The sequence below is a fragment of the Phaenicophaeus curvirostris genome, chromosome Z (assembly GCF_032191515.1).
Source record: "Phaenicophaeus curvirostris isolate KB17595 chromosome Z, BPBGC_Pcur_1.0, whole genome shotgun sequence".
In the NCBI taxonomy this organism is placed as follows: Eukaryota; Metazoa; Chordata; class Aves; order Cuculiformes; family Cuculidae; genus Phaenicophaeus; species Phaenicophaeus curvirostris.
Window position 1 is genome coordinate 66,062,602 of NC_091431.1, and position 20,125 is coordinate 66,082,726.

Here is a 20,125-nt window from a genome sequence, read left to right on the forward strand (position 1 = left end):
AATAGGTTTCCAGCTTGCAGGAAGGGTGAGCACCAGCTGTGAACCACAAGGTGGGCTTTCCAACTTTAGCAAACTTAGATTTCTGTTACCAACCAGAAAAAATGGGTGTAAAACTTTCAGGCAGGGGTAGCAGGCACTTGGCCACTCAACTCCATCCCCTGGTACAGGCGTGCTCCCTTGTCTAAGTGTTCATTTAAAGAAATTCTACATCTGGTCCTTATGTTGGATCAGATGACCTTGGATGTGATTTTTGGAATAAAGGGCTGATGCTTCATTGGGCTCTGTCTAAGAGATGAAAACTGGTCCCAGGACGTATGCCGTGAATGTCACTGCAGACACCACCTAAGTTAGCAGCCTGGAGGTTGCTCTATTTTTTCAAGCACCATGAAAGGAGGACTGCAGAGAGCACTGAAGGCTTGGTCTGGGGCTCTGGGAAATGTAACATCCTCCATTCACCTTAGTAGATGTCATGCCCTATGTGTCTGTCCCAGTGACCATGAACCATTTCAGCAGAAGCATCAACTTTGTGTACTTCTTGCTGCTTAGCATCCACGTTGAGAAAGCCTGAAAATCTCTGCCTGGCCTTGCCCCCAAATCCTCTTTTCTCATCCTGATTTCTAGTGTCATCTGTGCTGCAGAAAGATGTACAGGTGCGTGATAAACTGGCATCCCACTGCTCACAGTTCTCAGCCTGTTGACCTGAGATGCACCATTTGAAGGTAGCAAGGTCTGTGTTTTTGAGGGATGCTCTGCAACTCTCTCAGCCTCCTGGGCTGCAGAAGAGGAACTCAAGGCAGTTGCAAGGAGTCCCCTTGGTGTGGGAGAGACACCAGAAGCAAGAGCAGCTTGGCTGTCTCCTCTCTGCTCTCCTCCCCAGCCTGACTGGAGTGGGTTGTTGCAGATGGGGTGTTACCCTTGTGGTAGTCATAAATGAGGGTCTGACAGGAGATTGTTACAGTCTGGCTCAAGTTGGAGCAGTCTCTGGCTGCTGTAACTGGATTTAGGGCACATCCATTGGCTTCCTATTTGCCCTGTGAGCTATGGCAGGGAGCTGTTCTTATCCAAGAGCTCACCTAGGGTATTGCTGCTCTATCATGGGCTCCCAGAGCTTGTAGGGATGACCGTCTTTTCAGTGGTGACAGGTGAGTTAAACAGGTGCATTTAAATTCCTGGGTCTGTTCTGCTGGTAGCTGCTGAGTTTCGCTGAGGTGCTTGCCCAGTGCTGTAACCTTGGTGACACTGTGATTACACTGTTGGCTCTGCCTTTTGCCTTGCTGATGAGACTTGTTGAGCACTATGGATCAATGCCCCTACCCCCCTAGAAGGGACAGTAGGGACTGGAGCATCCTGAGAAGATGGTTTGCAGAGGAAGCTGCTGGCACCCATGGGACCCCATGTGACAACAAAAACTTGGTTTTCTTTGCTGTGAGAAGTGGGGAAGGCTCTGTGTATACATGGTGAGGATCAGGAGGATCCAGGGAAGACCAGCAGCTCTGATGTACAGTGCTAAGCTTTGACAGAAAATTGTTCTTTGTCCCTTTTAAATACATGACATCCCAGCCCAAAGCATTGTCCCTTCCTCTTCTCCCAAAGGATGGTTTAGTCTGGCCTTAATTCCTGGGTGTTGAAGCCTCCTGATCCAGCTGAACTGCATGACCCTGCTGGAAATGGGCTGCTTGACTGACTTGTCTATTGCAGCACCAGCAAGGCTTGTCCTGAGCAACCTGCCTCTGGCTGTAGGGAAGACGCTGCAGCTGGCCAAGCTCTCCTGGGTGAAAGGGACCAGAGCCCAGTCTCCCGTGGGTAACTCTGACCCATGAGACGTGGAGAGGAAAGGGTAAGGGAATGTGTCTGATCCCAGTAATTTTCTCCTGTAGTCAGTGTGAAATAGATCCTTCAGCTACAACAGGCAGGCGCCGGTCAGCAACTGGGTATGCTGCACGGACCAGCATCTTAGAATCATAAAATCATAGAATCACCAGCTTGGAAAAGACCCACCGGATCATCGAGTCCAACCATTCCTATCAATCACTAAACCAAAATCTTCTGCACACACTGGCACTCCTGTGCTCTCCGTGATGCAGATGGACGTGCTCTGGTACACATAGCTGCTTGCTGTTTGAGAGGTGTGTGCTGCAGCCCTCGCTGGGCTCTAGCACAGCTGTGGTGTGTGGATTTCCCCTTGTCACTTCTGTCTGCTCTGGTCCCCTCCAAGAAGGAGGCAGAGATTTTCCAGAGAACCCATGGAAAGAGTGATGCCGGGGGAAAGGTGAGGGGAAGGGACATGGGGCAAGCCTGTTTTAGCTACAGCCTCTAGCTTTAGGGGAATTGCTACTTGGAGAAGCAGCCTGCAGAGGATGTGTATAGGTAGTGTCATGTCCGTGGCTTGTGTTTTCCAGATTCAGGATCTGGCCAAGCCTGTGGGGCCTGCACGGGCAGTGGCACAAGCTGATGCCGAGTGACCATGCCCATGCTTAGAGGAAATCCCTTACTGACTCCCAGGGCTTTCCACCCTGGAGAATCAAACTGAAAAGAGGCACGGCCCGGGAGGGCGTGTTTGGCAGAACCCTAAGGCAGATTACTTGGCAGACAGCTCGCCTGTGGAATGAACACAGCCAGCAGTGGGGGGCAAGGTGCCGGAGCACTGATAAAGTGAATGGGCTTGCCTGGAAGGCAGCCTCCAAGCTGGGAGGAAGCCCTCCCACAGTATCATGCCTTATCTCAGCAGTGCTGGCACATGGCAGCACTCCTGGCCTGCCTTTCTGTCCTGTCTCCTCACTGTGGACTTGAGCCAGCGGCATCATCTCTGCCCATCGTGCACTGGGTGCTGCAGGAGGTGAGGGCTCTGGCACAGCCCAGACAGGCTCTGGGCTGGATTTGCCACCTTGCAGAGCTTGTGGCATTGTCCCAACAACTGCGTACATGCACACGGCTGTGGCAGAAGAGGGTGAATCAGGCAGGAGGAGGGGGTGAATCACAGGTGAGTGAGTCAGCGGCAAGCAGAGGGCAGGTGCTGTCCCAGGGCTGGGCTTGAAGAGAGCCCAAAGGTCTGGCAGCCCATGTCAGGTCCCGCAGACAGTAGAGTGAGTGTGCCAGAGAAAAGCTGGAAAAGCCATGGGGCTTAGCAGATGGTGACACTGCCTGTGGCTTGGGAACAGGCCAGGATCTGGCTCAGCCAGTGCTGAACCCTACTCTGAACACATCAACTCCAGTTGTGGGTATGTTGCTGTCCCAGAGGGGCCTGGGATGCTGAGGATTTCCCAGGAGGGACCAAAGATAAGCAGCACAAAGCAGCAGCGCAGCAACCAGGTATCCCAGCCTCCAGTGCATGATGTAGACCCCTGTCCCCATGCAGGCAGCCTTGGGCAAGCTGAGCATGTCTCTGTTCTGGTCATACACTGCCCAGTAACCTTTCTATCCACCCTGAGAAAGTGGGGAGGGGATGGAAGAGTGAATGATCCCTGCTGGGGTGGAGACAGATAAACAGATCGCTCTGGATTACATGAACTCAGTGTCAGGCGAGAGCTGGGATGAGGGCTGTGTGCTGCGGATCTGGATGCATGGTTATTTGTTGTCTTTGAAATCCTTCCAAAATCCACCTGGACTCTGCCACAGACCCAGTGGAGTGTTGGTGGGGTCATGGATGGCTACTTCGCTCATCCAGGAACCTGCTCTGGGCTGTTGGGTCTCCATCTAGCCCAGCTGGTCTCTTCTGAATTGACTCTTAGTGGTTTTGCTCATTGCTTCTGAGGGCAATGGTGAAGCCAAAATGCTGTATGTAAAACTGGACTCCTTGGAGAAGGTACTTGGAACACCAGACTCAGGATAGCCTCAGTGTCTTGCGGCAGGCACTGACAAAGGGACTTTGGCATCACATCCAACCACACAAAGGATCAAGTACTTGAACAAAAACAACCTCTGCTGATCCCAGTGTTGAGGCAAGTCTCTTATTTTTAAGCACCCCCAAGGCATGTGGGTGTCTGCTGCTCCAGTACCCACATGCCTTGGGGTGGCTTAAAAAGTAAGAACTTGCCTCAGACTAGCTGGGATGCAGGCAGAAAGGGCAGGTCTCCAGAGATGTCTTGGAGCTCTGGCCCTGCTGTGGGGTTGTTGTGCTGTGGTGTGTTGGGGCCAAAGGCTGAGAGCAGTGGATTTCTGCAGTCTAGAGAAGGGAAGGCAGTGAAGGTGTCTCTCACTGCTGCTGGCAGCTGTGGGTTTGGAGAGGAGCTGAAGACAGTCTCTCTTGGGAAGTGCCCAGGGACAGGATGAGGAGCAACTACACACAGCGGAAGTTCCAATTAGGTATTAGGAAAAGGGATTGGGAGCAGCCCTGAAGAGAAGGACTGAGGGTGCTTGGTGGTTGAGAAGCTCAACGTGAGCTGGTAATGTGCCAGCCCATAAAGCCAACCTTTGGCTGCATCAAAATAATTGTGAGCAACAGGTCAAGGGAAGTGATTCTTCCCCGCTGCTCTTCTCTCATGAGACCCCATCTGGAGTCCTCAGCACAGGAATGACATGGATCTGTTAGAGCAGGTCAAGAGGAGGCCATGAACGTGATCAGAGTGCTGGAGAACCTCCCCAAGAGGACAGGCTGAGAGAGTTGGGGTTGTTCAGCTTGGAGAAGCCTCCATGGAGACCTTATAGCAGCCTTCTAATACTGAAAGGGCCTACAGGAAAGCCGGCGAGGGACTCTTTATCAGAGTGTGCAGGGATAGGACAAGGGGTAAGAATTTTAAGCTGATAGAGAAGAGATTTAGATTAGATCTTAGGAAGAAATGTTTTCCTGCAAGGGTGGTGAGATACTGGCACAGGTTGCCCAGAGAAGCTGTGGATACCCCATTTCTGGAGGTGTTCAAGAGCAGGTTGGATGTGGCTCCGAGTGACCTGATCCAGTGGGATGTGTCCCTGCCTATGGCAGAAGGTTGGAACTGGATGAATTTTAAGGTTCCTTCCAACCCAAACCATTCTATGACTGGGAAAAATATTCCCCCACAAGGGTGATTAGACTCTGAGCAGGTTACAGAGAATGAAGAGCAGCCTCCACATTTTGAGACCGTCAGCCCTTGGCAGGGGCAAGCCCTGAGTAAACTGTTCAACGCTGGCCCTGCTGTGAGCAGCATTGGACCAAAAACCCACTGAGATCCCTTCCCACCATTGTTGCTCCCTGGTTCTGCAGTTCTTGGGATATTTGGCAATGTAGCAGCTCGTGGCCTATTGGACTGACCAGGTTGTAGGTGAATGGAGGCACCAGGGTGGTGTTCTGTCTATCCCCTTCTCCTGTATTTGTTTATGTTGTCCGTATGGAATTTGCAGTGCCAGGGGATGGAGGCGCTGCCTTAGCTGCACTGCCCAGCCCACTGCTTTGCCCACACCTATCTTAGCCATCTTTCCAGAGGTCCGCAGCATTCTCTCTCGGCAGAAGCACAAAAATCCCATTGGCAGTAAAGCACTGGATGATAAACTATCCACCCTGTTCTGCTGGCAGTGCAGAGCCATGATCTACAGGGGGGTGCTGGCATTGTCAGGAGGCTGGGGATGACGCAGGCCCCCAGTCCTCTGGCTGGAAGGACTCCAGGTTTGTCTTCCCATGGTACCTGTTCCAGAAACAGTGGCGATAGGGAGGGAGGGAAGTCACCAGTAGCCTTTCTACAGCCTCCCAGCTGCCTGACCATCCCAAGCAGATAGGGAGCAGATGGAGGCGGAGATGAGCCCAAAGGACTGTCTGGAAGGAATTACTTGCTCCCCATATTTTCTGTTCCTTTGCCAGCCTTTTATTCTCATGGTTGCTCTTTTCCTGATTCTGTCCTTCTGCAAGGCTGGCTGCTGGCAGCCTTATCAGCCTTGTCTTCAGAAACAACTTCACTCTGTGATTTACTGTGTCTCCGAGCTTTGACCCTGGTGCCTAATGCTGCAGAAGCCTGTGTCCAGTGGGTTAGGGGCTCAAAGGGTGTTTAGTCTATGCCCCATTTTGTCTGTAAGGGTAATGAACCAGAGCAAAGGAAGCTGCCTAGAATCATTACGGTTGGAAAAGACCTCTAAGATCACCACGTCCAATGGTCAGTCCAACACCACTGCACCTACTGAACCTACTAAGGTGTCCCAGAGTGCAACATCTAAATGTTGTTTGAACATTTCCAGGAAGGGTGCTTCCACCATTTCCCCAGGTAGCGTGTTCCAATGCTTACCATTCTTTCAGTAAATATATTTTTCCTAATATCCAATCTAAATCTCCCCTGGCACAACTTGAGGCCATTTCCTCTCTTCCTATCACTGGTGACTTTGGAGAAGAGACCAGCACCCACCTTGCATGTAGCTGTAGTGTCTGGACAGAGCTGACCTGCAGAGGTAGCTACATCTGCCTCCCCAGCCATCAGTTCCAGCTTCTGCTGGATGTCCAGACTCCCCAAATGCATTTATGAAGGTTTTTCAGGTCTAGGACATTTCCATGAGCTTGTGTTAGGCTCAAGTTGCTCCTCTCAGCCTTTCCCTTGGGCTTGTTGGTGCTGGGCTGACATCTTGCTCAGAGCCCTGTGGGCTCTCCCTTCACAGCAATCCTCTTGTTACTCAATAGGATTCTGGGCACTCTTGCATTACTTGGCTACCCCTGTTACAACACCCACATGCATCAAGAGCAGCAGGGTCTGGTGGTCTGAGCCATGAGGCCCCTGGGATCCATTCCCAGCTGCATGGGTTCATTGCTGCGTGGCCAGGGTTAAGCTGGTTCCTGGTAGTCCAGAGGTGGTCTTCTTGAGTCTCTTGCAGGCTTCATTTCCCTGGGAAAGGTCAGTTGTGGGGGACACTTGTGTCCCCAGCAGCACAGCTGCCACGAGACTTGAAGGTGTTTTGGACCCAGTTGCTATGGTTAAGTTGGTTTCTGTGGTCTCTGAGGTTTGTGTGTTCCCACAGAGGCAGCGCAGCAAAACACAGGCTGCGGTGAGCAGGGTTTGCATGGGGGTCTTTGCCTCTTGCAGAGGCTGATGTGGGGGCTCATGTCTTGTGCAGGAGGGTTGTCTAGAGACTCAGCTGTGTCTTGAGCCCGTCCCTGTTCACTATTGTTTCTGTGAAGATGAAGGATGGTGTTATGGTGGTGCCCCAGCACTGTGTAGTCTCTGCAGGTTGCACATGCTGGATAGCCCTGAAGGGAGGTCCTCACTGGCATCCTCTTGACATGAAGCACCAGCTGAGCCTAGGCTTCCTTCATCTCCATGCATTATCCAGGTACCAGGTGGGTTCCCACTTCCATCCCAATGACATCCCTAGCCATGTGCATCACTTGGAGCCCTGCAGGAGCCTCGCCTCCATGGAGGGGGTGGTGGATGCACCAGGCAGATGGCTCTGAAGACCCTGCAGGTGGTTCAAAGTGTGTGGACAGGGAGGTCTGCCAGTTTCAGATGGAATAGGATGCTGGGCTGCATCTCCCACTGCCCTGCATATAGGTGTCTGCAGTCAGGTATGCCAGTCCCTCCTACCCTCTCATTTCCCTTCAAAGGCACTTGTGCACTCGTGTGTTTGCCTCTGTTATGGGCAGCAGTGCGAGTGTTTAGGTGGCAGCTGTCATGTCTTTTTCCTCATACCAGCAGAGTGGTTCTCTCTCACCTTCAGTCCCATGAGAAGGTGAGACTTCCATTTTCACTGACAAAGCACAGGACATTGAATTCATGGCGGAAATCCTCCTTCCATGCAGTAGCCCTGGATGTGTCCAGCTCTTTACAATCAAGAATGTAAAAAGCCTCGCCCTTATGGCCTGAGTCCTTGCCCAGCCCATCTCCTTGCTCTGGCCTGTGCTAGGCTTGAGACTTTCTAAATCGCAGTGAATTGGGTGGATGTGCATGGTCATCTGTGTGTGTGTGTGGTATCTCCTCCCCCCATGCCACATAGATGTCTAGCACAAGGAGTGGAAAAGATGCTGAATGTCCCCACAGCTGCTGCAGCCTTATCTACAGGCTGCAGCTTGGTAACACGGAGCCTCTGGCTCGAGTGCCTGTGCCCAGGCACCTCCCTTGAAGGGCTCTTACGGTAAAAGGAAGTGTATTGCAAGAGGGCTTGTGGTGGGGCCGGGCAGTTCCCACAGGGTAAATGCTGTATACACAATCCTTGCTGCCCTCCCCACTGCAGGCACTTCGCCTGCTGTCTCATCCCACACGTAGCTTTGATCCCTGTGTCCAGAGCTGCCTGGGATAATGCAGCATCCTCAGGACCTTCGCTGCTGCTCTGCAGAGCTCTGGTAACTGTATAGGAAGGTAAGGAAAGTTGGCATTGCCGTGGCAAGGAGGATTAGGCTGGCAGGGCTGTAGGTGAGTGACAGCTGGGAGTGGGGGGAGTTCAGAGTGAGTTATGGTACAAGCTGCAGCAATCAGGAGACAACAGAGTACAGGTAAGGGGCTGGGGACATTTGGGACGTGCACAGTGATGCATGTAAACAGGGCAGGTTCTGGTGATGGTGGAGGACAGGATTGGAGTGGGACTAAAGAAAAGCACACTTTAGGGGATGCAGCTTCCAGCTGCTGTGTGAGAGAAAGGGGGAAGGTAAAGGATTGTGCATCTGGGGCTGGACAATGTGGATGGCTACAGGCCATTGGGGTACAGAAAGAGATGGGCTTGGTGAGGAGGAAAGATGGGGCAGTGGTTGGCTGTGGCTGTGTGCAGGGTGGCTAGAGGAAGAAGAGGGGAGTCTGCAGAGGTGGGAGCAAGAGGGTCCCATTGCCCCCTGGTTGCCACGCAGTCTTCTCCCATCTTGCAAAGCATCACCCCTCTCTGGGGCTCCCTGTCAGGGGCTTGTGCTTCTACACCCTGCTCGTTGTGATGGAGAGTGGGCTGAGCTGTTTGTGCTGCATAGTTGGGTCACGCTTCCCATGGTGCACATCCCAGGACAGGGAGCTGGTGGGATGGGGGTTACCAGTGTGTGACTGCCTTCCCATTGGAGTTGAGTTAAACCAGTCAGGATAGGGTTTGCAGCACTTCTCATGCAGGCACTAACCACAGGGCATCATTCCTTCTCTTGGGACATTGGATACAAAGGACTGTTGATGCTAACATTTGTGCATCATTTAGTATGGTGAGAGTCTAGTCCTGTTTGGACCTGAGGTGTGCCTCCCTTGGACAAATGTCCATGTTCACCTTGAAACATCTCAGCCTGTTGGTGCCCTGGCCAGGGCCAGAGGCACCAGGTGTTGTACAATTGCAGAGCAGGAGTGGTCCCTGCCCCTCTGCCAGGACCTGTTTGGCTTCTCACGGCCATCCCGTGACCAGCTGCACAGGCACATGACTTTGTAATTACCAACAGTGGAAAATTTTCAATCGGTTACAGTTGGCATCGAGGTCTGGAGTGGATCGGCTAGTCTGTGTGGTCATCCAGTGACCAAGGTCCCTGTTCTTCAGGCTACCACCTCTGGAGAGGGATGGGAGGATCGGAGCAGAGCTGGCTGGTGTGTTCTAGTGCCTGGGTGGCCTGGGGCTTGCTGGTGGGTGCTCTCTTTGTTGCCCGAGGGGTGAGCGCCAAGGCTGCTGTGGCACTGCAAGGTCAGCGCTGTTGGGCTCTGCAGGCTGCCCCGGTGGTAAAGCTTGCAGGCGCAATACTGGCTGCGCCTTCCCCTGGGAGCCGTGGTGCGCTGCAGCTACCCAAGGTGAAAAGACACGGCTTTTTATGAAGCAGAGCCAGCCTGGAGGAATTTTCCCCTTGTGGCCAGCTGTTGTCCTGGGCCTGGTTTGCATCCTCCAGCACTTCCCAGCCGGCACTGCCTCTGGGAGGGGAGCGGGGGGCTGGCCCATCTGCCGGACTCCCTGCATCAGGCAAGTGGGTGCCACCTCAGGTTCACGGGGGTGAGTAGCCGTGGTGGAGCAAAACAGCATCCTACTGCCTCTGCAGGGATCCTCTTGGGCAGCGGAGAGTTTTCCCCACCCCCAGCTCTGCCGCTGCCTCTTTGTTTTCTGGCAGAAGCCTCTGTGCCTTTTCATTGCTGTTGAGGCGCCGAGCAGGAGCCTACATGTGCCGCTGTGTGTGCGTCTCGCGGGGGACGTGATGCGAACTGGCAAACCTTCTGGGCCGGGCATCTCCCCTGCAGGGCTGCAGAGGCTGGCCGGCAGCTTCAGGGGTCTCCTTTCCGTGAGCTGTTCCTCTGGTCAAGCGAGGCTTCGAGGCTGCTGGTTTCCTCCTCGAAACCCTCTTTTGCGTTGGCAGCGTTTCTGCACCTTGCCACAAGTGGAGTAAGTTGGATGGGAAGGGGCCGGTACTTGGCTTGGCTCCTCTGGGGGCTCGGGCTCTCCGCTGTGGTCCTTCCTCACCCTCACTCCTGCTGAGAAGGCACCTGAGACGAGAGCAGCACGAAGGGCTGTGGAGCCGGATACGGTAGTAGCTGAGGATTGCTTGTGCTGCGCCTGCCTCTCCGTGTATTTGATCTCTCGACTTCCAGCGGGGTCTGAATTCCTGTGCTGGATTCTGGGCTCAGCTCTTGTGAAAGGATCCAATTATTTCAGAGCTTTGAGCATCTCCATTTGCTGCCCACATTTGCAGCGCCCGAGTCTGGAATTCCAAGTGATTAACGTGGCTGTGACATCCCTCCTAGGGGTGTTATCTTTGCTTGCTGTCCCCCACCGCCCCCCTCTTCCTCCTCCAACAGCAAGCGAGCGAGACAGGCAGGCAGAGACAAAGGTCTGTCCTCAACCTGGGCTGTCCTCCCTGTGAGCTGAGCGGCGGCTGCTGCATGGGATTTCCCTGCCCTGCCTGCTGCAGGTTTCCTGGGCTCCGTGTCCAGCGCTGGAGCTGGGTGGCCGTGGGCTGTATCGCTGAGGTTTGAGCCTGCTGGGCTGGGTGGGCAGGGGGTGCTGCCGGCTTTGGAGCGCTGCCTGGTTGTCCTGATGGATTTTAAGCTGCTTTTCCGTCTTTGACTGCGCTTTCCTGGGGAGAGGGGTAGCCGTGCATGGAGGGGAGGCTGACGGGCGAGGCTTGGACGTGGGGGAAATCTGTACACAGGTGGCGGTTGCGTAGCAGGAGCTGCCCGCAGACCCTGCGATCCCCGCTTCCCAGCTGCAGGCTATTGTCAGCACTGCTGACTGCATGTGAGGCAGCCAGGCAAGGTGTGCGGAGGTGATCCGTGCCAGGACACAGGCATCAGAGGCAGCAGGGGTAAGCCCCTGGGCCGGGAGCTCTGTTCCAGCTTCTGGGAGAGATTTCATTGTGTTATCTAGTGTTGGCCGAGCGGAGGGGCTCAGTCTCTGCGGCACCTGTGCATGGATCTGGGGCTGGGGAGGCACCGCATGTCACTGGGCAGACCTCAGTCCCTCAGGAGCCTGCTGCAGCCTGGAGACACAGCGAGGCACTCTGCAGGGAGGGCTGCTCTGTCCCTGGGGCTTCTGCACCCTCTGTGTCCCCTCCCACGGGATGGGAGGAAGAGCAGCAGCAGCACCCCGGGTGCTGTGGGGCAGAGGGGAGGGGTCAGATCTGCCTCTGTAGGAGCTGTCTCTAATGGGCACTGCCTCTTGCCCCATCTCTCCCTCTGTGCTCGGGTTTCCTCCCTGTTATCATGGAGTGAGGCTCTACAGCTGCATAAATCTGGCACAGCAGGAGGCCTCCTGAGGACCCCCAAGAGCAGCACTTGCCCTTGCAGTGGGGCAAGGATGCTCTCTACTACTGCATCCTCCCTCCCTCTCCTTGTTTCCACCAAGTGTGGGCTTCTTCCTCCCAGCCTGAATGCCAGGGGAGTGCCAGAGCCAAGTTCATACCAATAATCTTCCCCTGCAGGCCCAATTTTCTCCTCTAGCATCTCTCTAACCAGTACCTCTCCAGGATTGGGTCCCCAACCTCACATGTCTGTTTCTCTCTCTTGACAGTGATATGCCTGATCTGTCAAGCTGTGGAGAAATACTTCTATTGTCGCAGCATTGCTGCTGGTGCTGCCATCCTTCAGGGCTGTGATGGGAACTTTCTGCCTGCTGGCACGTCTCAAGTTCTGCTCTTAGCCTGATTCAGGGAGCTTTTGGGTTCACACTTGCACTAGTTTAATTTCTTTCCTTCTCCTTGGGTTCAGGTAGCTGTGGAGCTGTGACTTAGAAGCCAGGCAGTCTGTTTCCAGGAGTTTCTGTTGTTTCTTCTCCTACCTTGTGCTCTGCTTGTGCCGAGGTCGATTATTTGCCCTCTTGTAATGATGGTCCCTCTTTTTCCTGGCTGCACGGTTCTTGCTTCACCTGCAAAGGTCTCCTTAGCACTTCCCAGAAGCAAAAGCAGGATGGAGAAAGGCAGCAAAAGCCCATATGGGGTTGGTTTGGGTTTTTTTTTTGTGGTCTAAGTGGTGCAAGGACCCCTCTCAGTCCTGTCAGCCCCTAAACATGGCTTTGTGCCCAAGGCAGCAATGTCCTAATCAAAGCCTCCTGCCCCACTGGTCATGTGTCCCCTGGACTAGCTGGCAGTACTGCTTTAGGAGGCTGCATGGATCCCTAGGTGGGGAGTGTGGCCCCTTTGGGCACAGCTCTTGTTCTCCTTGCACCAGTGCCATGCTGCCAGCCCTGCCAGGCTCCCCTGTCCAAGGGCTCTGACGGTCCTGCCCCATGAAAGATGCTCCTCTGGCTGGGAGAGCTGCCCCTGCATCCTTCCTACTTCCTTCCTGGGTGGTACAGTACAGTTAAAACAGCAACAGATCCTTTTGCAGGCTGCAGCCCGGCATGTGGTACAGCTGCTGCATCACCCAGACAGGGACCCTTCCTCACCTGCCATCCTGCTCTGTGGCCACCAGACTGAAACCACGGTCTGTTAATCCTGGGTTCCCCTTGGATGTGCTAATAAGAACGAAACCAGCAGGTAAGCCAAGTCCCTGACACTCTCCCCTCCCAGGCCTGGCTGTGTCATCCTGCCTCAGGGTGTGGTGGCCTGGTGTCCCGGGAAAAGCAGTGTCTCTGCTCCAGTGCCTTGGATACAGTTCTTCGCTGTAGGTTCCCTCTTCTAAGTGAAAATGAATAGGCACCAGAAGGTGCCAGAAGGAGCTGATCTTTTCAAAGAGCTTTTGCTGAGGTTTTGGAGCAGATATTTGTTATGCTATGGCATTGATTTGCTGTAATGCAAGTACTCCTTGGGAGCTGGTATATTCTTATCTCTGTTACAGCTGGTCACTGGCAGTCCCCTTCCCCTGCACTGCTGGTGGTGGCTTTTGGGCTGGCCGGCTCTTGGGACATGACTGCCTGTTAATTACAAATCTCGTTGGACATGGAATGAAAGAACAACCTGTTTCCTGGCGCAAGCAAGGTCAGGCAGTGAGCACAGCGAGTGACCAGCTGAAGCTGGCTTCCTACTGGCATGACAATGGGATGCAGAACTTGCCAGACCAGAGTGCCAGAAAGTGGATGCACTCAGGTGTTTGGTGCTCTGGGCATCCCTTTGGGGGTTTTGCTCATCTGCTTGACTCTGCTCTTTCCAGCCTTCAGAGGAGCGCTCGTGGCTGGGCTGGGATGCCTAATGGGATGGATGTGGCTTCTGTCTGGATGGATGCTGCACTGAGCCCCCAGTGAAGGGCTGTGTGGGGAGGGAGGTGGGGAGGGCATGTTTCCCAGAGATGGGCAGCATTTCCTCCTTTACCTGGAGCTTCCCGGGCCAACAATGCTCATGAGCTGCTCCTGCCTCAAAGAGGCTGAGGGTGGAGGTGCCCAAGGGCTCCTGCCCACTCTGAGGGTGTTGCACCATGAGCTGGTGCCTGAGCTGACTCTTCTTGCCCTCTTCCAGCCATCAAAGCTGCAGTGCTGGTGGATTATGACTCCAGGGGAGCTGTGTTGTGTCTGAAAATTTCCATTGTGCATCAGGGGCACATCTGAGCAGGTGAGTGCTGTGCACATTAAAGGACTGCTGGTTTTGCACTTGGGGAAGCTGGTAGGGGGCCGTCATGGCTCAGGGCTGTCAGGTTGCTGGTTTACACCTCACCTGCCAGGCATCTCTTACCAGCAGAAAACAACTGCAAACTCTTCTTTTCTGTAAGGCTAGAAAGTGTCCTGTGGTCCTGTGTAGAGAAGGGGCAGGATGAGACCGGTGGCTAGCTGGAGGCCCAGAGGCTGATGTCTTGGAAAGCACGGCATGAAACAGTCGCCAGAAACAAACAGAGATCTGTTCATGTGCACAAGGTTTCATACAGGAAGGCATGCAAAATGGATGTAAAATATGAGCCGGGGTGAGAGTTTACAGCTTAGCTTAAAGGGGGCCTACAGGAAAGCTGGGGAGGGGCTCTGTCAGGGACGGCAGGGATAAGTTAGATGTTAGGAAGATTTTTTTTTTCTTTTTACAATGAGGGTGGTAGCACAGGTTGCCCAGAGAAGTCATAGATGCCCCAGCCCTGGAGGTGTTCCAGGCCAGGTTGGATGAGGTTTTGTGCAACCTGACCCAGTGGGAGGTGTCCCTGCCCATGGCAGTGGGTTGGAACTGGATGATCTTTAAGGTCCCTGTCTATGATTTGTGTTTTAAATGGAAATCAAGGTGATAGCACTGGCTGAGATAGCTGACATGCGTGTGGCCTTTGGGTTCAGGAGGTTGGGAGCAACTGAGCCTTCAATGCCTTCTCTGCCTGTGTGGACCCTCCTGCCGTTCTCCTGGAAAGCATCTGAATCACTCCAGACCTGCATCTCCTGTTTTTCTTCCCCTCAGAGCCGCCGTGGAAATTGAAGAGCTAGAGAGAACAGTGCAAACGTTGAGAGTAACACTGTGATGGTGGGAGCCATTCCACGGCAGCCACGCCGCTTCTGGGGGGTGCCTGGCTGGCAGGTGTCTTCAGCTAGTTGTGCCAACGACTGCCCGCTGCGGGACAGGGAAGTTAATCCAGAGCAAAGCGGGGTTCTGCTGCAGAGGGGTGAGTATGGGGGCAGTCAGCACAGGCTGCAGCGTGCCAGGTTACACAGAAAGGCTGAGGTTGTCAAGGACATCTGGGGGTCATTTTCTCCACCCCACCCTACCCAAACAGGCTGCCTAGAGCCAGCTGCAGAAGACTGTGTCCGCGCAGCTTTTGATTATCACTGAGGATGGAGAATCCGCAGCCTCTCTGGGTGACTTGCTGCAGTGCTTGGACAACCTCACAGTTAAAAAGTGTTTCCTCTTGTGTTCCAGTCTGTGCCCTTTGCCTCTAGTCCCATCACCGCGCACCACTCAAAAGAGCCTGGCTCCATCCCCTTTGCACCCTCTCTTCAAGTATTTATATACATTAATAAGATCTCTCCTGAGCCTTTTCTTCTACAGGCTGAGCAGTTCCAGCTCTCCCAGCCATTCTTCATAGGAGAGATGTTCCAGTCCCTTACTTATCTTAGAGGCCCTTTTTCTGCACTCTCTCAGGTGTGGCCTCACAAGTGCTGACCAGAGAGGAAAGGTGTCTTCCTTTGACCTGCTGGCAATACTGTGCCTAATGCAGCCCAGAGTGTCATTTGCCTTCTTTGCTGCAAAGGCATGTTGCTGACTCATGGTCAGCCAGGGGTCCACCAGAACCCCAGAGCCTTTTCTGCCAGGATGCTTTCCTGCTGGTTGCTCCCCAGCGGGTCTTGGTGCATGATTATACCTTTTACCACTACTTTATAAATAAAATCCCTTGGCACAACCACTCTGTCCTGTCACCTGCCCATTGCCATCACAAGGAGGGGTCAAAATACAGTATGCAGCCTTTCTCTCCAAGTAGCTGTGATGCACCTGGAGAACTGATTTCCCTGTTGCTCCCCTGCCTATGACCACAAGAGCAGGCAGAGCTGCAAGGCATTGTCAGGTTCTGAAGCTCCTCAGTCTGCCAGTGACCTTTCTGGCATCTCCTCAGCTCTTGCAGCCATTTCAGTATTTAGCATTCCACATACACTCATGGCCAGGATTCTCGCAGCTCTCAAACTGGGCTGAAAACCAAAAGTAAAGTGTCACGCAGCAAGGAGGAGGTTGAGGTCTCAGGGCAGATGGGATCAGGTAGGTGGTGCAGGAGCTGCTAGTTGAAGTGGTGGAGATCTCTGGTCCAAGCCAGCAGAGCTACGACGTTAGGGCAGGTTTCCCAGGCTGGTGAGCCATGTTCCTGTCCCCGTCGTGGGGCTGGCAGCATAGGGCACCTACCCTGCCTCATTCAGCACATGTGGCCGAGGCAGCTCATCTTGGTGAGCGCTGAGAGAACTTGTGGCCCAAAGAAGTGCTTACAGACCTGAGCCCCTGGGACTGGTCTGACCTGCCTGACTCCTGCACTCAAGAAGAGCGCAAGCACATGGAGTCCCAGGCAGAGGGCAGGCCCCCTTTTCCTCACTTGTCTAGACTTGTCCCCAGTAGCCTCCAGCCCGGCTGGAGACTCCTCTCTGCGCCCAGGAAGTGCTGATCTCGCAGGTGGGTGATGCCACCTGGTTCCTCTTCCTGTCCCCAGAGAGGGAGATCCTGGTGGGACTGTATGGAGAGCTGCCCTTTTTGGCCAAAAGCCTGGACAAGGACAGGGATCCTGGGCTGATCTCCGCTCTCCTACTCCCTCTTTCCAGATGCTGTGCTGCAGTGCACCCCATAGTGGAGGGTTTATACGGACATCCTGAGCATCCAGCTCCCACTCCCTGCCGTCGCATCTGGCCTGTGGCACTTTACAATCCTCCTCCTGCTGCTGTATGGGCTGTTCTGACTCTGGCTCCACTCGGAGTCCCGGAAAGTAAGGCTCCATGCGGCACATCCACACGGAGACATCCCTGACCCCGGAGCACAACACGGACCCCAGCCTGTCCCAATCCAGTGGAGAGGCGTCCTTGGAGCCTCCCTCGCAGCGCTGCACCCACCGCAGCATCCTCATGGGCTACAACGAGACAGAGATCAAGCGTCAGAAGGTTTACCAGGTCTCTATCTTCTCCCACCTCTCCAGCTCCTCCGAGAGCACGGAGCAGCGGGCAGGCAGCCGGCAAGCCAACAAGAGGAGTTACCCCGAGCAGCGAACTCCAGAGGTGGGGCGAGACCCCAGACGAACTCACTGGGGTAGCGGGGGGGTGGATGGCAAGCATGATGGAGGCCCTGGGCAGGCTTCTTTGGATGATGATGATACCTTTGAGGATGGTCTGCTAGTGGAGGAACTGTCCCTGTACAGCTCTGCCCAGCACTTCTCCCACAGTGGGCTGCGGGTGGTGGAGCACCGGTGTGAGATCAGCCCTAGCCACAGCCCCAAAGCCAGCAGAGAGGACAAGTCCCAGGATGTCGTCTCCTCCTCCTGGCCCCAGCACATTGCTTGCAGTACTTTGCACACAAGAGACAGTTTTGCTGTCTCATCAGGGGATCAGCCGACAGACTATGGGGAGCGGGCAAGCGGCCACAACTTACTTCACCTTGATTTGCACAGCATTGCACAAACAGACCAGTTGGACTCCGGTGGGAAGAGAGAGAAGCCAGGGAGCAGCCCAGCACACAGCAGCAGGGCTAGTGGTGAAGACAAATGGCCTGCAGTGGCCAATGGGTGCAAGGAGCCCCCAGCTCCACAAACAGTACTCAGCCCCGAGCCCAGCAACCTGAGTTCCGTGGAGAAGACTCCCTGTGGGAGCAGCCAGCTCAGCAACAGCAACTGTCCGGCCAAAAGGAAGCTGCTGCCTGCTAGCGAGGTTATGGCTGACTCCTGCTCTGAGGATGAAAGCCTGTCTCCACCGGCAAGAAAGAAGAGGGTCCTGCCGTGCCATCCAGTGCCCACAGCCTGCCGCAGCACTGATGCCAAGGGGGCTCCATTCTGGAATCACCTGCTTCCTACTGCCAAGGTGAGTATCACTCGTTAGGGGAGGCAGGGAATGGCCGGGGGACACGTAGAGCTCAGGGCTGTCCTCATGGACAGCGTGGTCCATCATGGCACAGCGCTCTGTCCGGTCCCAGTGCTGCAACACTGGTGTGAGCAGGGTGGCAGGTGAGAGCCAGCCCTGGGACACAACAGTCTGCAGGTTGTCATGAGCTCTTGACACCTTGTAGTCACTGGATCCTTTGCTTACAATCACCTCCTGCTGCTTGGAGCCAGGATGCACTCTCAGTGGAGCACAGCTCCATGTGTGCCTGTATTCCCTTTTTGGTGACTGTCCCCCAGCCCAACTGCCCACAGCACTGCCCATGCAGAGTGAAGCCCTCCAGCAGCTTCCCTGGGTTTTCCCGCCCAGTCATGCCAGCCAGCTCCATCATCCCTTTGTGTTGTACTGCCCTTTGTGTGGCTTCCAGAAGAGAAAACCACTGAAAAGGGGACATCTTTAAAAGGAGGCTGCAACGTGGTCCTGGCCTTAACCCCCAACCCTGCAGCTGCAGGAGCCCGGGTGTGGCAGAAGCAGGCAGCTCACCCCTCTGCCCAGTGGCACTGCCAAGGACTTTGTGTGAATCTCCAAGGGATGGGGCTTTCCCCAGGCTGGTCAGGGAGCTTTGTTGTACGTATTGCTGTTCCTAGGAGGTGCAGCAGGGAGCTGTTGGTGCCTGGCTCTGTCTGGGGTGTCTTGTCACCAGGGCTGGTCCTGAGACTTGCTTTGCAGGGTGGGAGCTTGCGTACTACCACCCTTATCCCCAGCAGAGCTGCTCTGGGGTTTGGGCAGCCACATATCTCCTCCAGACATCACAGCCCTCACGCTGTCCTGCTGGCCACCCCTGCTGATGGCTCCCCATGGATGGGAGTTTCTCCAGTCTGCTGGGACCCTTGTGCAGCAGGGCAAGGGGCAATGGCACCTCCCAGGTGTGTGCACACCCTGCCTGCTGCCTTAACTCACTTCTTGATTTCTTTTCCCCTCCAGAGTTCAGCAGATTGCACTGTGGTCGGGAGGAGGCTGAAGAGCGACCTGCGCCTCAAATCGTGAGTGTCCTAGCAGACCTATGGGATGGATGTGGGAGCTCAGGGTGTCCAGCAATCCCAGCACCCTAGAGCCCTGTGGGATGGTCAGATCATTCTCCTTCCCTGCCCCAGGCGTCTCTCCTCCACAAGACCCCTGGCTGTGGAGTAGAAGGAGGTTTTTCCTGCCACTGGGGAGTAGGAAAGTGAGCTCAACCTCCACCAAAGGAAGGGATAGGGGAACCTGCAGAAGTCAGTGCAGTGCTGCAAGCTCTCCAGTCCAACCCCTATCTTCTTTTTTCTCTCAAAGGCGACATCTCCGGAGGACTACAAGGTCTTCCACAGTGCCCTGGGGCACTAGCACCATCAGCCACGCCCTGCTGGGCAACTTTGAGGTAACGGTACCCACCTACTAGGGAGGGAAGTGGGTCCCAGGGGCTCCAGGCTAGGCTGATGATGGACATGAAAGCCTAAACCTGACAGGATCCCCAGCATGGGGCTAGGCTGATGGTCCCCAAGGGTCAGGAGTACCATGGCCATGTCACACAGCCACTGTCCACCAAAAAGATGTCTCTGTCAGTGGACTTTGGGTGACACACCAGGACCCTGGGTCCTGCTGGGGTGGCTGCTGTGGGGCTGGGTCAAGGTGCTTGTTGCAGCGCTGTATTAGAGGGCTGGTTTCAGCCTGCCATTTCAGGATGGGTCTGTCTCAGAGCGAGCAGCCAGGGCTCCTCATGTGCGGTCTCTGGAAGTCCAGGAGACACACCGCACCAGGCAGGCATGTGATTGCAGTGGAAGTGATCTCTCCTGCAGCTTCAAGGCAAGGGGCAGGACTGGTGTTTGAAGGCCCCTAACACTTCCCTCCTCTCCCAGGAGTCCATCCTGAAAGGGCGCTTTGCACCATCGGGGAGGATTGAGGGGTTCACAGCAGAGATCGGTGCCAGCGGTTCCTACTGCCCCCAGCATGCCACCCTGCCCGTTGACGTCACCTACTTCGACATCTCTGAACACAGCGTGCCCTCGCCTTTTCTGGTATGCGGATGAGGGAGGGCTGGGACCGTGGTGGGGGCGAGTTGGGACTGTACATAGACATCTGTGTCCGGTGGGGGCTGCCCCTCTCTGGAGACACAGCTTGAGCAACCAACCTGAGATGGCCACCTGTGCCAGCAGCGGAATGTAACCCATAGTGCAGAGGGGGAGAGAAGAGGGAACACTTGCAGGCAGGCTGCTGCTCAGCCACCTCATGGCTGTGGTTTTGCCATCTGCATTGCTCCTGTTTGTCCCTGGGTCTGGAGAAGGACTGAGCTGGGCATCTTCTTGCTGCCTTGTGCCAGTCATTCCTGCCAAGGGGGACTCTGCACCAGGTCTCAGCTGGGTTCTCTGTGGGCTTTCTCCCT

The 20,125-nt window shown here is 54.9% G+C and overlaps 1 protein-coding gene across 5 annotated transcripts in view; it reads left to right on the forward strand.

Annotated features, from left to right (window-relative positions):
• ATOSB (atos homolog B) overlaps positions 1-20,125 on the forward strand; it is a 42,391-nt gene that overhangs the window by 18,857 nt on the left and 3,409 nt on the right. For 2 of the 5 annotated variants that reach the window (XM_069880927.1, XM_069880929.1), the window contains 6 exons: positions 13,706-13,798; positions 14,615-14,816; positions 16,450-17,691; positions 18,694-18,752; positions 19,039-19,123; positions 19,602-19,760. In XM_069880927.1, the coding sequence (XP_069737028.1) occupies positions 16,621-17,691; positions 18,694-18,752; positions 19,039-19,123; positions 19,602-19,760 (1,374 nt within the window). In that variant the 5' untranslated portion in view covers positions 13,706-13,798; positions 14,615-14,816; positions 16,450-16,620. Of the gene's footprint in view, positions 1-7,880; positions 8,241-12,641; positions 12,791-13,212; positions 13,232-13,705; positions 13,799-14,614; positions 14,817-16,449; positions 17,692-18,693; positions 18,753-19,038; positions 19,124-19,601; positions 19,761-20,125 lie in introns of those variants that run through there. The other 3 variants (XM_069880928.1, XM_069880930.1, XM_069880931.1) reach the window with 3 other exon arrangements.